This window comes from Pelophylax lessonae (genome assembly GCF_965119305.1).
Source record: "Pelophylax lessonae genome assembly, chromosome: 8".
NCBI lineage: Eukaryota > Metazoa > Chordata > Amphibia > Anura > Ranidae > Pelophylax > Pelophylax lessonae.
The window spans coordinates 215,430,647-215,445,083 of NC_138775.1; the positions used below are offsets into that span (position 1 = coordinate 215,430,647).

The 14,437-nt window shown below is 41.9% G+C and overlaps 1 protein-coding gene across 1 annotated transcript in view; it reads left to right on the plus strand.

The window, feature by feature from the left end:
* The window catches only part of LOC309562229 (putative ferric-chelate reductase 1), a gene marked incomplete at its 5' end in the record, with an annotated part of 130,118 nt that overhangs the window by 79,941 nt on the left and 35,740 nt on the right, over positions 1-14,437 (plus strand). The window contains 2 exons of the mRNA XM_082266353.1: positions 9,128-9,244; positions 11,829-11,941. Coding sequence (XP_082122479.1) covers positions 9,128-9,244; positions 11,829-11,941 — 230 coding nt within the window. The remainder of the gene's footprint in view (positions 1-9,127; positions 9,245-11,828; positions 11,942-14,437) is intronic.

A 14,437-nucleotide genomic window follows, 5' to 3' on the forward strand; every position in this document is an offset into this window, starting at 1 on the left:
TGGGAGCTGTTTGTCATCACTCCCAGGGGGCTGGAATCAGGAAGAACTCCCAGAACACTCCCTGGAATCAGGAAGAAGGACACAGCAGATTACACTGTGGCTTCAGATGCCCACGTCTAAGATGGCCGCGCCCAGACAGCGTTTTTAAAAGTGAGATTTTGACTAAAATCCAATACCGTACACCTTGTAAGAATGAGAATAGCGGTCCTGTAAAGGGCGATGGATTAGTATTATAGGGGTATTTTTAGTTAAAAAAGGTATTTGAGGCCGGAACTCCGCTTTAACCTTCTACGATGAAGTGAGTTGCCATCTAGATAAAGGAAGGCCTGTGGATGTGGTGCATCTGGACTTTGCAAAGGCATTTGACACAGTTCCCCACAGATTCTTACTGTATACCTACGCAAGGTAGGTATAGACTGTAGCCCTGCCTCCTGGGGAGTGGCAAAGTGTACGCACATCCTCCTCACTTCTGCTGCCCTGAGTGTTGTCCAACCCACTTGACACAGGTTCTGACATATTGAAGGATTAGACACTACCAGATTGTGGTAAAAGATCAAATGTACTCGTCTTTAACTTGGATTTTAAAAGAATGAACAGTTTCAATAAAACATTCAATATAAAATATCAATAATTCAAGGGAGATCCTGAATCCTCAACCCAGAATTGAATGTGATTCAGCATTCAGGATCTGAAAGCACAACCCCAAAGCATCAATATAAATTGCTATAATATTGAGGACTAATGCATTAATATTCTGCCAATAGATTATTCTTCAAATATAATACAAGAGTGACCACAAAATCAGTGCTTTACTATAATAGAGACTAACTCCAAAATAATGCTAACTTATCTCAGTAACTCTAATATCCTGAACTAGGCTATAAATCAGAGTGAAATCTGTATGCTATAGGGGGCCCCCTTTACGTTAGATTGCAAGAGTCTCCTGAATGAGCAAGGCCTTGCTAGTCTTCCCAGCAAAGGTATCCACAGCCAATCCAGGGAAAGTATTTGTAATCCACGGTAAAGGTGTTCATCCACTGTAATCCACTATAGGAATAACAATTAACTGTAATCCATACTGAAGGGGGGGGGGGATTAGTTCCTGGGCTCAAACAACTGATACCCAATCTAGAACTGGTAAGGTGGGGTGAGGCAGTCTGATCTGCCATGCACAATTCAGCAATGCAGCGTCCTATGGCGACCGTTATAAAACTAGCTCAGCCTTCTGTTTGAACTGCGATGCAGACCCAACCTGGCTCAGTCTAGTAATCACAGTGTATATTTTAGATCGGATCTCTCTCACCCAATATGATGGATTTTGTATCCCGCGGTCCACACCACCAGCGTCCCACTCTCCTCAGGAGCACTCACAGTCTCTCTCTGAGCGTTTCTCCACTCAGCCCGCCATCGAGCTCTGTCCGCACACCGCTCTCTCTCTTCCTGGTTTCTGTCCACTAGGCCTCGGGCCTATCCTTTTCTGCACTCTGCAGCAGCTCTTCACCTCCTCACAGCGAGCTGTCCTCGAGGCAAGAGAGCGAGTATTGGTCACGCCCCCTTTCTATAGACACTCCCATCTGCCCCTCCGAGTCACAATGCTCCCTGGGAGGATAGTTCAGTCAAACAGATGATCCACGATCTTCACTCCTCCCAGAACTACATCTCCCATAATTCAAATGGTCCGCTGCCTTGTAGAAACTTTAATAACAAACAGAACAGTCTGAACAACTCCAGATCAAACCTGAGACCAGGCTACAGGACCATAGGGTGAGTACCTGGATAGAGAACTGCTCCAGGAGCGAGTCCAGTGGTGATAAATGGGGAGTACTCGGATTGGGCAGGTGTGGAAAGTGGGGTCCCCCAAGGATCTGTCCTGGGACCAATCCTGTTTAATTTATTCATAAACGATCAGTATTTGCAGATGATGCTAAACTAAGCAGGGCGATAACTTCTATACAGGATCTGGAAACCTTACAAGCAGACCTAAACAAAATAATGGGGTGGGCAACTACATGGCAGATGAGGTTTAATGTTGAAAAATGTAAGGTGGGCGTCAGACTTGGGCGTCAGACATACGAACGCAAGGTACTCACTAGGGGGGGAACCTCTGGGCGAATCTAAGATGCAAAAGGACCTGGCGGTCTTAGTGGACAACAGGCTTGGCAGTGGCATGCAATGCCAAGCCGCTGCAAGCAAAACCAACAGAATACTGGCATGTATAAAAAAGGGGATTCACTCCAGAAATAAAGAGATTATTCTCCCACTCTACAAGACTCTGGTCCGGCCACACCTGGAGTATGCTGTCCAGTTCTGGGCATCGGTCCTCAGGGAAGATGTGCTGGAACTGGAGAGAGTCCAGAGAATGGCGACAAAAATAATAAGGGGAATGGAGGATCACAGCTATGAGGAAAGACTACAAGCATTGAACTTATTCTCTCTGGAGAAGAGATGCTTGAGAGGGGATATGATATCAATGTACAAATATTGTACTGGTGACCCGAGCATAAGGAACAAACTTTTCAGAGAAAGGGAATACAATAAGACACGTGGCCACTCACTAAAACTAGAGGAAAAACGGTTAAACCTTAAAACACGTAGGGGGTTCTTTACTGTCAGAGCAGTGGGATGTGGAATTCTCTTCCACAAGCAGTGGTATCAGCTGGGAGCATCAATAGTTTCAAAAAACTATTAGACGGGCACCTTAAAGACCACAACATACAGGGGTATACAATGTACAGTTAACATCAAACACACACACATCATAGATTGAACTGGATGGACTGATGTCTTTTTTCGACCTCACTAACTTTGTAACTATGTAACTATGTAAAAATAAAATTATTTGAGACAGAAGTGGTTGAGGAGCCGAAGCTGCCTGTTCCTGTGGGTATGCAAGGGCTACCATGGCTATATTGAAAACGAGATAAAACATAGTAAAAATGAAATAATGACAACATTTCAAATCGCATTGCACAGGACACTAAACGGTATATGAACTGGAACAATGAGGCATTCGCAGAAGCAGGTACCTGCCAGTAAAGCATGGAAGCTTTAAATACTATGCACAACTAAAATGGAGAACATAAACATTTATGGTCAGGGAGAACAGTGCAACCCCTAAGGCAAGTATCTCCTCAGCAGCAAAACCAGCTACAGTAAGCCATATTCCCAGATCTTAACAGCAGAAAGAGTGAAAGTAGAAGATCTGGTGTGGGTAACTGTCGACATGCAAACCCCACTAATGACTGCAGGGCATAGAGTACAGAGCTCAATAAAAAAGCACATGGTAACATAACTACAAATAGGGAGAACACAGCAACGGGAAGGCAGAGTACGGAGATCAGTCCCAGGTGGGGGACAGGTAGGAGGTGGGGGGGGGGGGGAGTGACACTCCACCACCAGCAGTTCAGTCCTTGCCAGGGTCATGCATAACTGAGATGTAGAGGGAACGGGCAGTCAGCAGATCATTGCAAACAAGGTTCCAAAGACAGAAAACAGAAAGACAGCTGTCGGATTGAGTGAGGATGCCCAAGGAGTAAGAGATTAAAGAAGGCAGGAGTTGGCTGCGGATTCCTACTGCTAGCATAGTGCAGTCAGCTCAAAGAGAGAAAGGGAAACAGACAATTAGGGCTCTTTCACACGGGCGTTCCGTATGTCCGTTTTTCATCCCATCCGTTTGCGGATGAAAAACGGACATAATGTATCTCTATGTAAATACGGATGTCATCGGATGATCATCCTCTGACATCCGTTTTTTGTCAGTTCAGTTCAGTTCAGTTTTTTTGAACGGAGGAGAACCCTATTTTTTCTTCCTTTCAAAAAACGGAACGGAAGCAAAAAAACGGATGTCAGTGGTGTCATCCGCAGACATCCGTATCTACATAGACATGCATTATGTCAGTTTTTCATCCGCAAACGGATGGGATGAAAAACGGACATACGGACCGGATGACACAAGTGTCATCCGTGTCCATAACAAAAAAAAAAAAAAGGACCTGATCGGGCAATAAAAAAAAGGAACGCCCGTGTGAAAGAGCCCTTATGCTGGCCATAAACTGGTAGATTTTCAGATGAAAATATTTGTATGAAAATTCTTTGTACATTCGATGAATGGCTGAATGCCTTTGAAAATTGAAAATGTCCAAAAATATGTTCAACTGAAAAAAGCTTTACATTCTGCTCCTTTGAATTTTCCTATTACTGTGGTCGAAAACAAATGTTCTTAAAACTATTTTTGGAATAAAAATCTATATGTATATGGCCAGCATTACTTACGGTCAACTGGTGAATAGATGGTCGTGGCTTTTGCAAACCTGGAGTCAGGGTTTGTGTCCCCTGGGCAGAGGAGAGCATGGAGCCTCCTGAAGCTAGCAGAACCTGGAGCATTATCAGCGCTGTGGCAGTCCTGTGGTGACCGGATGGGAAGTGTTCACCCCAGGAAAATACAGCCAGTTGGGTACATTGATAGTTTCGGCACCCATAGAGATCGAAAAGTGCAGGCAGCTCGTAAAGGGAATGTAATTCAAAGACAGTGCATTCCTTTCCTATTAAGATGTGGAACTGATGTCCCCACCTGTAAAGTGCTCCATGGGTTCAGATGAGATTTAGGAGGGGTTTCAAGGCCCTTACAGTGAGTGTTGCCTTGGAGACATCAGGCAAAAGGGTAACTTGAGCTCCATCAAACTCCAGGCACCAGGCACTCTGCAGCATGTTTTTCTTAATAAAAAAAGTGCACTCTGCACAGCACTTTACTAGGGCAGGAGGAGGAATTACTTCTGGGACCAAATACCCTGTGCACTCTGTCCAACCTAATGGGTAACTTAAGGGAGACCACTGAATCAGATGTTGTTTCTCCTTCAGCGGTTTTCTCTATCCTTTACTTTCAACCATGCAGAGGCAAAAGTCTGCTGGTACTGCACCTGTGTTCTCTCCTCAAAATCTAGTCGGGAGAAGAACTATACTATACCTAAGGTAGTAGGCAAGTTTTCCACTATGGTTGCCATGCCAGGAACCTGTTGCTTAAGAAAGTCCTCCGTTTTCAGAGCTTTAATCTCCATAACCCAAGTGCCCAGGTCATCTTTAATGGGAAAGGACCCGAAGCAGAGACAGTAGTTCTGGGACAGCCTGCACAGGGACTACTTCCAACTGTTGTGTATCCGCTGATTGTTGCTGGGTAGAGGGGGTTGGCCAGGTAGGAATAGGTATAGGCGAGGAAGACCTCTGGTGTAAGAGAGCTGTGGAACTTTTAGATGCAGGTGCTGCAAGGATGCTAGGACTTAGAGGCCCAGTGAGGGAGCAGGAAAAGTTGAGAGAGAGTTAACTAAAGTAAACTCTTCTATCTGTAGCAGGTTTTCCAGGCATGATATGGGTCTGCCATTGTTACCTTCAGCCCATTTAAGCTGAATACCCAAGTGTGAGAGTTCAGACAATGACCATTCCGGCATCTTTGGTTTGTTTTGTTTATTTTATAATGGGGATGGAACAAGGGAATGAGTGGGATACTCCTCTGGCTCAACTAGGTAAAACTGGGACACTTTGCAGAAAATTGCCTCTCAGCGCTGTCTTGACGCCAGCTGAATGCCGACCAACGCTTACGGGCACTTGAAAAATGCTGTCTTGCTGGACTGTGCTAGAACTTGGCTTTGAACCCTCTGGTTAACTCAAAAGATCCTGGACTGTAGTAGGACTTGACTCTTGACACTGCGTTTAGCTCAAAAGTCCTGTGAACAGCTCCCTACAGCCCTTCACTGGCTGAGGTATCTCCTTGTAACTGCTTGTGCTGCTGCAACTCTCAACACTGTACACTGCACACTGTACACTTAACTCTTCAGGGCCCAACCGCTGGCACCCCCTTTACACTTTCAGGGTCCTCTCACTAGGCACCCCCTCTGCTCTTCAGGGTCCTCTCACTAGGCACCCCCTCTGCTCTTCAGGGTCCTCTCACTAGGCACCCCCTCTGACACTTCAGGGTCCTCTCACTATGCACCCCCTCTGACAATTCAGGGTCCTCTCACTAGGCACCCCCTCTGACACTTCGGGGTCACACTGGCACCCCCTTTACCGCTAGCTAGCTCCTGGATCCCTTGGAACTTCACCAGAGCGATCCCCTCTCAGCTAGGCAGACACCCAGAGGCAGTTACAGTACTCACAAACTTGGAATGCTGTCCTGAAACTGGGCCCCCTCAACTACGCTGGTCCTCGGCACACCAGATCCTCTCTGCAGCTCAGCTCTCTTTGTACTCTCAGGCAAGCCGCCCGAGAAACCCAATCCTTCTGACAGGAGGAGAGACAGCCATACTCTCCCTCCTGGGACTCTGCTTCCCCTGCGTCATGCACTCCCCTCAAACTTATACCCACTCCCAGAATCCTGCGCGGCAGAATCTGCCTTTCCGGGGACAGATACAAGTCTGAATGCGCCACTGATTGGGTTTCCTCCGCTGCCCAATAAGAACCCTCTCATGGAGCCAGTGGGGAGTCTCCCCTCTCAATGGCAACACTTGGAAGACATGACAGTCCAGCTGAAAATCATGGCCCTGCTGTTAAGCAGCCAAGGCCCAATATACTTTTGCCTAGCACCTACCTTGTAGGGTGCTACATATTATTTTCAGCCAAGGAATCTGTCCTCTTGGCCTCTGATCTTCAACTGCCATGATGCTGCACATGTGATCAGTTATGACACCAGCCATTTGATGGTTTAACAGTTTGGTTGACAGTACAACCAATGTGACAGTTACATTCCCACAGATCTTTGTGAGAAAGGGGTCTGGAGGAAGCTTTATGTTTTCCCTGTTTGGGCATAGAGGAAAGTACCCTGAGTAAATGGTTGTAAACGGGTGAAAAGCCTGGTTAGCTCTTCACCTCTTTTCACCTCTGTGTCTGCTCCTCTCTATAATCAGGACACACACCCTACATTTATTTAAAAAGTGAGAATTAACCCTTCTAGTACTAAAACTGTGTGGAAACAGTTTCAGCACCATGGAAAGCACTAGTAGATTAACTTGCAGGGTAAAGCCTAATTTGCACAGATACTGTGCATGTGAGATGTGGTGGGTATTTGCCAGCAGCTGCACTCACCTAATCAACTACTGTAATTAGGGTGAGTGTGACTGCGGGTGACAGGACAAATTTTGTTGAAACTTAAAAATGACTTACTTGACTATCAATTGTTCACTGGGCGAATTGCCCAGTAAATGTTGAGTTGATATACCCTTTGGAATTGGAATCTTGTGTAGCAGGATTTCCAGGCATTGGGCCTGATGTGGGTCTGCCATGGTTACCGTTAACACCAACAGCACATTTAAGCTGATTGCCCAAGTGTGAGATCTGAGACAATGAACAGTCCGGCATCTTTGGTTTGTTTTGTTTATTTTATATGGGAGAAGGGAATGAGTGGGATACCCCTCTGGCTCAACTAGGTACAAATCGGGACACTTTGAAGAAAAAATGCCTTCTAGCGCTGTCTTGGCACCGGCTGAATGCCGATCAATGCTTGCCGGTGCTTGAAATCACTGACTTGCTGTACTGTACTGAAAACTGACTTCTGACACTGTGTTTAGCTCAAAAGTCCATGACACGGTTTCCTCCAGTCCTTCCTGACTGAGGTGGCCTCTTGTAGATACTGCTGCAACTCTCAACACTGTAACACTTTAGGGCCCAACTGCTGGCACCCCCTTTACTCTTCAGGGTTAAACTCTGACACCCCCTTTACTCTATTTCTCCACCGGCTAGCTAGCTCCTGGATCCCTCTGACCTTCTCCGGAGTGGTCCCCTCTGACTAGGCAAACCCCCAGGGACAGTTCACAGTAATCACGACTCAGAATGCTTTCACACTGGATCCTTCCTGCAGCTCAGCTCAGCCCTGTATCCCCTCAGGCCAGCTGCCTGGGATACCCGATTCTTCCTGACAGGAGGAGAGACAGCCATACCCTCCCTCCTGGGACGCTGCTTCCCGCCAAAGACAACCTGTAATGTGCTCCCCATAGATTTATACCCCTCCCAGAATGCTCTGCGGCAGAATCTGCTCTTCCAGGATGGATACAAGCCCTGGTGTGCTATTGGTCAGGTTTCCTCCACTGCCCAATGAGAGCCCTCATTGGGACACAGTGGGGAGACTCCCCAACTCAACAGGCACACCTGGGAACACATGCCAGCCTAGCTAAAAATCATGGCCATGCTGATAAGCAGACAAGGCCCACTATACTTTACCTAGCACCTACCTTGGAGGGTGCTACACTTGGTAGGAATAAAAAGTAAACAATACTTACTGAGCAAGAGCACATTTTCCTCCCCCCAGCAGACTGCAGTAAAGCTAAGTGACATCTCCATTAACTAGACAAATGTATTGGAAGCTAGGAGTATTTTTTCTCCCTAACAATTTTGTATTGCTGGTTTGGGGCTATCAGGTAGTCAATAGTTATTTTTTTGTGGAAGGTTTACTTTATACAATTTGGGAAAAAAAGCATGGACATGTTCTATGATCCTCCAAATCTATTGTTGAGGGACTTTTCCTACCAAGAGAATAATAAATGGTACATTGAAAAAAAAAAATCATAATCTTCATAAAAAGTCAGTAGGTGCAAATAACACATTTCAGGGGCTCAAAAATCCCCCTTTAGGGCTTGTGCTGGTGGTGATAGTCATTCTGGCACCTACACTGTCATTATAAACCACAACCTTTACAATCATCCACAATCATTATAATAGTTGAATTGTTCTGAGGACCTATGGGGCTATCCTGTTTTATAAGAGCACTGATTTCCAAGACTAGTAACTTAGCTAGATCTCACTTATCTTTGGGTCCAGCTCTGCTTCAACACCTATTTTATATATAGAGTATGGGGCAAGGCTAACAGGCTACATATATTGCCTCTAATAACCTAAATAAGGGGAAATTACAGTGGCATTAGAACAAATTATTATATTATGGTCAGGAGGACTAAAAATATAAAAATTCTAAACACACAAAATTGAATGAATTACAGTGGAAGTCCTCCAGGGCAAATGGGAGGCACTAAGGAGGTGGAGGAGCAAGAAGTCAAGAGTTGGGCATTATTTATTTAGCTTATTTTTATTGTTAGTCATGAATGTCTTGATTTAACAAAACGTGTCTACTCTTTCCTATATTCCTTAGGAGCGATTCAATTTCATGGGCCCAGTGTATTCACCAGTGACAGCAAAGTAAATCTTTCTGCAGTGTCCAACGTGACCCAAGTAGAACATGAGGTTCATGTAATGGTTAAGGCACATGGTTTGTAATAATGTTATTTTATTTTTCATGTCTCCTTTCCCATGAGTTATACTGTTAACATATTTTTTATAAGCCAAATACTAATGTAAATTAAAATTTAAAGCAGACTCTGCAGTAAAATGCAAGGACTGCTTATATCGTAAGGGCTTGCTTTCCCTCTAAAAATCACCTAATGTTAATAGTTCCAAAATGTAAATTTAGAGAAAAAGTTAGATACTTTTCTACCCTCATTTTATGCCTTCTGTGCTTAAGCAAGGACACCATCACGTTCCTTATAGCCTACATCCTGGGGAATGCAGAGCAGCAGAAATATCAGGAAAAGATGCTTTTGCATTGGACTGGTGTCTATTTTCACAAAATGTTGCTGGCTCTGCATTCCAGGAGACTTGCTGGAAGGACAGTCCAGCACTGCCAAAGATGTGGGTATGGTAAGTAAAAACCTAACTTTTTCTTTTATAGGTAAGTTTTGGAACTTCTAACATTAGGTGATTTTGAAAGGAGAAGGGGGTCCAGATATTTTATGTGAACCTTAAACTGTACTTCAAGGTCTGCTTTAATGCTTAATAATTCTCAGATAGTTCTACTGAATAAATACCAGAGTGTCTAGACATCAGGGTACTGTATGTCAAGACCTTTTAAGTCATGCAGTTTTATGCTTTAGAATGAAAGCCTTAGAAAAAAGATAGGCGATCACAGATATTTCACTGCTGGTTACTACTAGGCATCTGTGCATGAATTTAAAACACTGTTCTATTCTGCTCAACAGCATAGTGATCTTTTTTTTCTGTAAAAGTTTAATAATGTAGGCCAATAGACCCCAAATATATAAACATTTATGCTCTATAAAGGTAACAAAAATGTTGAATTAATTTAATTATATTGCAATTAAAGAGTAAAATATGTTAGAATACTATAAGCAGAATATATACAGTCAAAATGACTCTATTGCCCAGAACATTGTATTTTTTCTGTTCCTTACACCTATTGCAATTAATCGCTCGGATATATTGAAATTTCAGTCAATACCTTATGTTAGGGGTGGTAAAGGACATAGGTTATTAAAAAAGGTATTATTTTCTTCCAGATCCCAGTTGGTCTTGGACTTATAAATCTAATGCTATATTATCAAGTTTCCCAACTAGCCCCACTGACCACTGCATTATCTTGTAAGAGCAAACCTGATTAGGTTGCAATTGAAAAACAGGAGGTCCACCCCTATACCTTAGATAACCTAAAATGGAAATCTGTAAAGCAAAGGACACTTATCCTTGTCTCAACACTTTCCAACTCTCTAGCTGTATTTAACAATATCATGTTACCCCTTGGTCTTGACCACAAAGCTTTTCAATGTTGGTTAGATAAAGGGCTATATATAACAGGTCATTAATTTACCCCTAAGGGACTTTTCAAAATACAACATTGCCAAGATAAATTGTAAATGTCACCATCTAAAGTGTTTCGCTTTTACCAAATTTCCCATTATATACAATTGTTAAGGCTGAATCATGCTGCACCTCTGAGACTCACACCCTATGAATAATGGTGCATGCTGGACTTGGGTCAAAGGGGAGGAATAGCTATCATTTATAGGCTTCTGTTTGATAGTCCAAATAAGCTATCCTATATGATGGAAAAAGAGAATTGTAATTTGAAAAAGAGTTAGATTACTGACATAGATGTCACTCACTGCTCCTTATTTAAGGGAATTCTACATTTTTTGTTAACTGAAGCCAATGTTACAGTCCTAACAAGATGGTACTTGGTTCCCTATCGTCTTTCAAAACTATATTTTTGGGGGTGTCATCTTCAAGGCACCATGTACCAAATATGGTGGGAGTGTCCTAGACTTAGAGACTTCAGGAACAGGAATTTTGCTTTGCTGAGATGGGTCACTGGAATTTTGATACAGCAATCCCCTCATATTGCTCTTCTGATCAAAGAGATTGATAACATTCCTCGCAACTTACAGAGACTGAACTTTACTTTCTTAGCAGCTAAGGTGACTATAGCTAGATTGTGGAAGAAAGCCCAAGTCTCCTTGGCTCAAGCTAATCAAAAAAAATTTCTGAAGTCTAGCTCATGTAAAGATAGATAGCATATTGAATGATATTAGAAAGCAATTTTTAAAGGTCTGGGAGCCTTAGGCCCAAAATATGCACATTGCTTTATGATAGTACTAAGCACTTTAACTGGAGGCTATTGGAGGCTTCTGAGTCTTCTATATCTGTTCTTTATTTTGCTTCTGTTTTCATTTTCTTTTTCATTTAGCTTCTTTTTCAACTCAAAAACGATTTGATGCTGTGCAGAACATTTTGGATGTTAAGAACTGTTACCACTAAGAACATTGCGTTATTCTTTTGAATGTTCAATGATATAATGTTAGCGTAAATCTATGATTGTGTTATAAAATTCTATTCTTAAGTCGATTTCTATATTATAATTTCCCGATGCTTACCTGGACTTTTCGTACCCTGGACTGTATTTCTGAACAACTTAAATAATAATTAATTACAGTAAATACATTTTCTACAGATTGAAAGCATTTGTTCAGTACATAACTATTAACTGCTAGTATTGGTTATAGGTGCTCTTATGCTCATTGCCTGGATGACCACAGGAAGTCTAGGAATGGGTCTTGCCCGATACTTCAAAGTTGCGGCACAAAAACCGGTGTTTGGCAAAGCCCTTTGGTTCCAGGTAAACACAAGAGACCAATTTCTTTCTTTTTTTTTTTTTTTTTTTTTAATACAGGGTTATATTTAGAACAGGCATGTTTGATGCCGAAAAGGCTTTTGATAGGGTGGACTGGGACTTCATGAAAGAAACCATAAAAAGTCTAGGGATTGGCCTAAGAATGAGGCAATGGATAGAAGCATTATATAACAACCCCACAGCAAAAATAAAAATAAACGGAAGCTTATCAGAGAAATTTGGAATGAGTAATGGGACAAGACAGGGGTGCCCCCTGTCACCCCTATTGTTCGTGTTAACCCTGGAACCATTACTGGCAAAAATTAGACAAAATGTAGACATAAAAGGAGTGAAGGTAAATCAAGAAGAACACAAAGTCGCAGCATATGCTGACGACTTGCTTTTCATTGTCACAAATCCAAGGATTACTCTCCCAAATATTCAAGAGGAGCTTAAAGATTATGGAAAGTTGTCAAACTTTAAAATAAATCCAATAAAATCAGAGATTCTCAACATAAGGTTAAACACTCAGGAAGAACAAAGTATAAAAACACACTTCCCATATACATGGACAAAAGAAAAATTAAAATACCTAGGGATATATTTAACTCCTCAAACTAAAAAATTATATCAAGCTAATTATATGCCGTTACTGAATGAAATAAAAACAGAAATAAGAAAGAAATCAAATGGTCAAATCTCATGGATTGGAAGAAACAAGGTTGTTAAGATGTTTATCTTGCCAAAAATCTTATATACCTTCTCTTTATTGCCAATAAACATCCCCGCAATCTTTTTTAGGATAATTAGAAACCTACTGACAAAGTATATATGGCAGTGGAAAAAACCCAGAGTACAGTACAAGATCCTGACAAGAAGCAAAGCACAGGGAGGATTAGCCACCCCAGATATAGAGAGGTACTATAAGGCGGTAATTATTACACGAATGGTGGACTGGACAAAAATAGAAAGGAGAGAAAAAAGATGGGTAGAGATAGAATGTGCACAAAATAACAATCAGCTACACAAAACAATTTGGATTCCACCAAAATATAGGGAAACACAGGGAGCACATGAATTGACAAAAGTAGTTTATAAAATATGGGATGGAATAAATAAACAATTGAAATGGGAATATAACTCACCAATGATAGCATTAAACGGCACTAAATATTTCCCACCCGGGGAGAAAGAACAGGGGGGAAACTGGATAGGGAACACTCAATTAAAAGATATTTTACACAAAGGGCACATAAAAACACTTCAGAAATTAAAACAAGAAAATAATAATATAAAAATAGATAATTGGAGATATCTCCAGCTAAAATATTTTGTCAGCTCATTACCACAGCCGATTAGGTCGGAAAAAAATCTTAACAATATCGAGAAACTGAGCTACTCTCCCATGCAAAGGCATGGAGTGTCTCAGATTTACAAAATGCTGACGGAATGGCACAGTATGGAGAAACCTCCATATATAGGGAAATGGGAGAAAGAAATAGGAACACATTTGCAAGGACAGGAGCTAGGGACTGTACTGGGGATGGCCGGATCCACAGCCATAGATGTCAGTACTACAGAATTAAACTATAAATGTCTATATAGGTGGTACATCACCCCAGAAGTAATAAATAAATACCAACCAGGCAAGACAGATAAATGCTGGCGGGATTGCGGCAACATAGGTACAATTTATCATTTATTTTGGGATTGTCCCAAAATAAGAGATTTTTGGCTAGAGGTTAGACAACTGATTGAAGACATAACCGAAATAAAAGTGCCGGATGATCCATGGGCATGCCTATTTCACAAAACAACAATACCCTTAAAAAAATATAAAATGACCCTGGTCCCAACAATGCTGAACACAGCAAAAGGAACCATACCAAAAAAGTGGAGAGAAAAGGAGAGCCCGAAAATAAAGGAATGGTGTAAAAAGATAAATAATAACTATAATATGGAATACCTATGTAATACACAAGAGGAGATTCCAAGAAATATGATAAGAAAATGGGGGAGATGGAAAGAATTTAAAAAATCAACTAAATATATTGAAATAAGCAATTAGCATATCTACTATGGGGAGGCATTCTAGAGCGGAACGGCTGGCAAGGAGGGGAGGAATCCTGGGAGGTCGGGGGAGGGTGGGAAGGGAAAAATGTATATGTATTTCTTTTGTGTGCCTTTTTGATGCATAATTTAATTAAGTAACTTGCGATTCAAAATCAAATTGGTGGAACTCTGTATATTGAAATTTTATATGCAAATAAAAATAAAGTTAAAAAAAAAAAAAAAAAAAGAACAGGCATGTTAAACAAGTTAAAGGTGTGAATATTTCGTAAAGGTTCTTTCCTTTTTTTTTTGGCCATTATGCAGATGAGCTATCGGTAGATCAGAGTCAGCTGCTGAAATAAAAAAAAATATCTTCGAGGTCCAAGTAGGCTTTTAAAGCTTGCATTTGTGCAGTAATGGAGGCACTTCTCTGGATGAGATCCTCCTCAG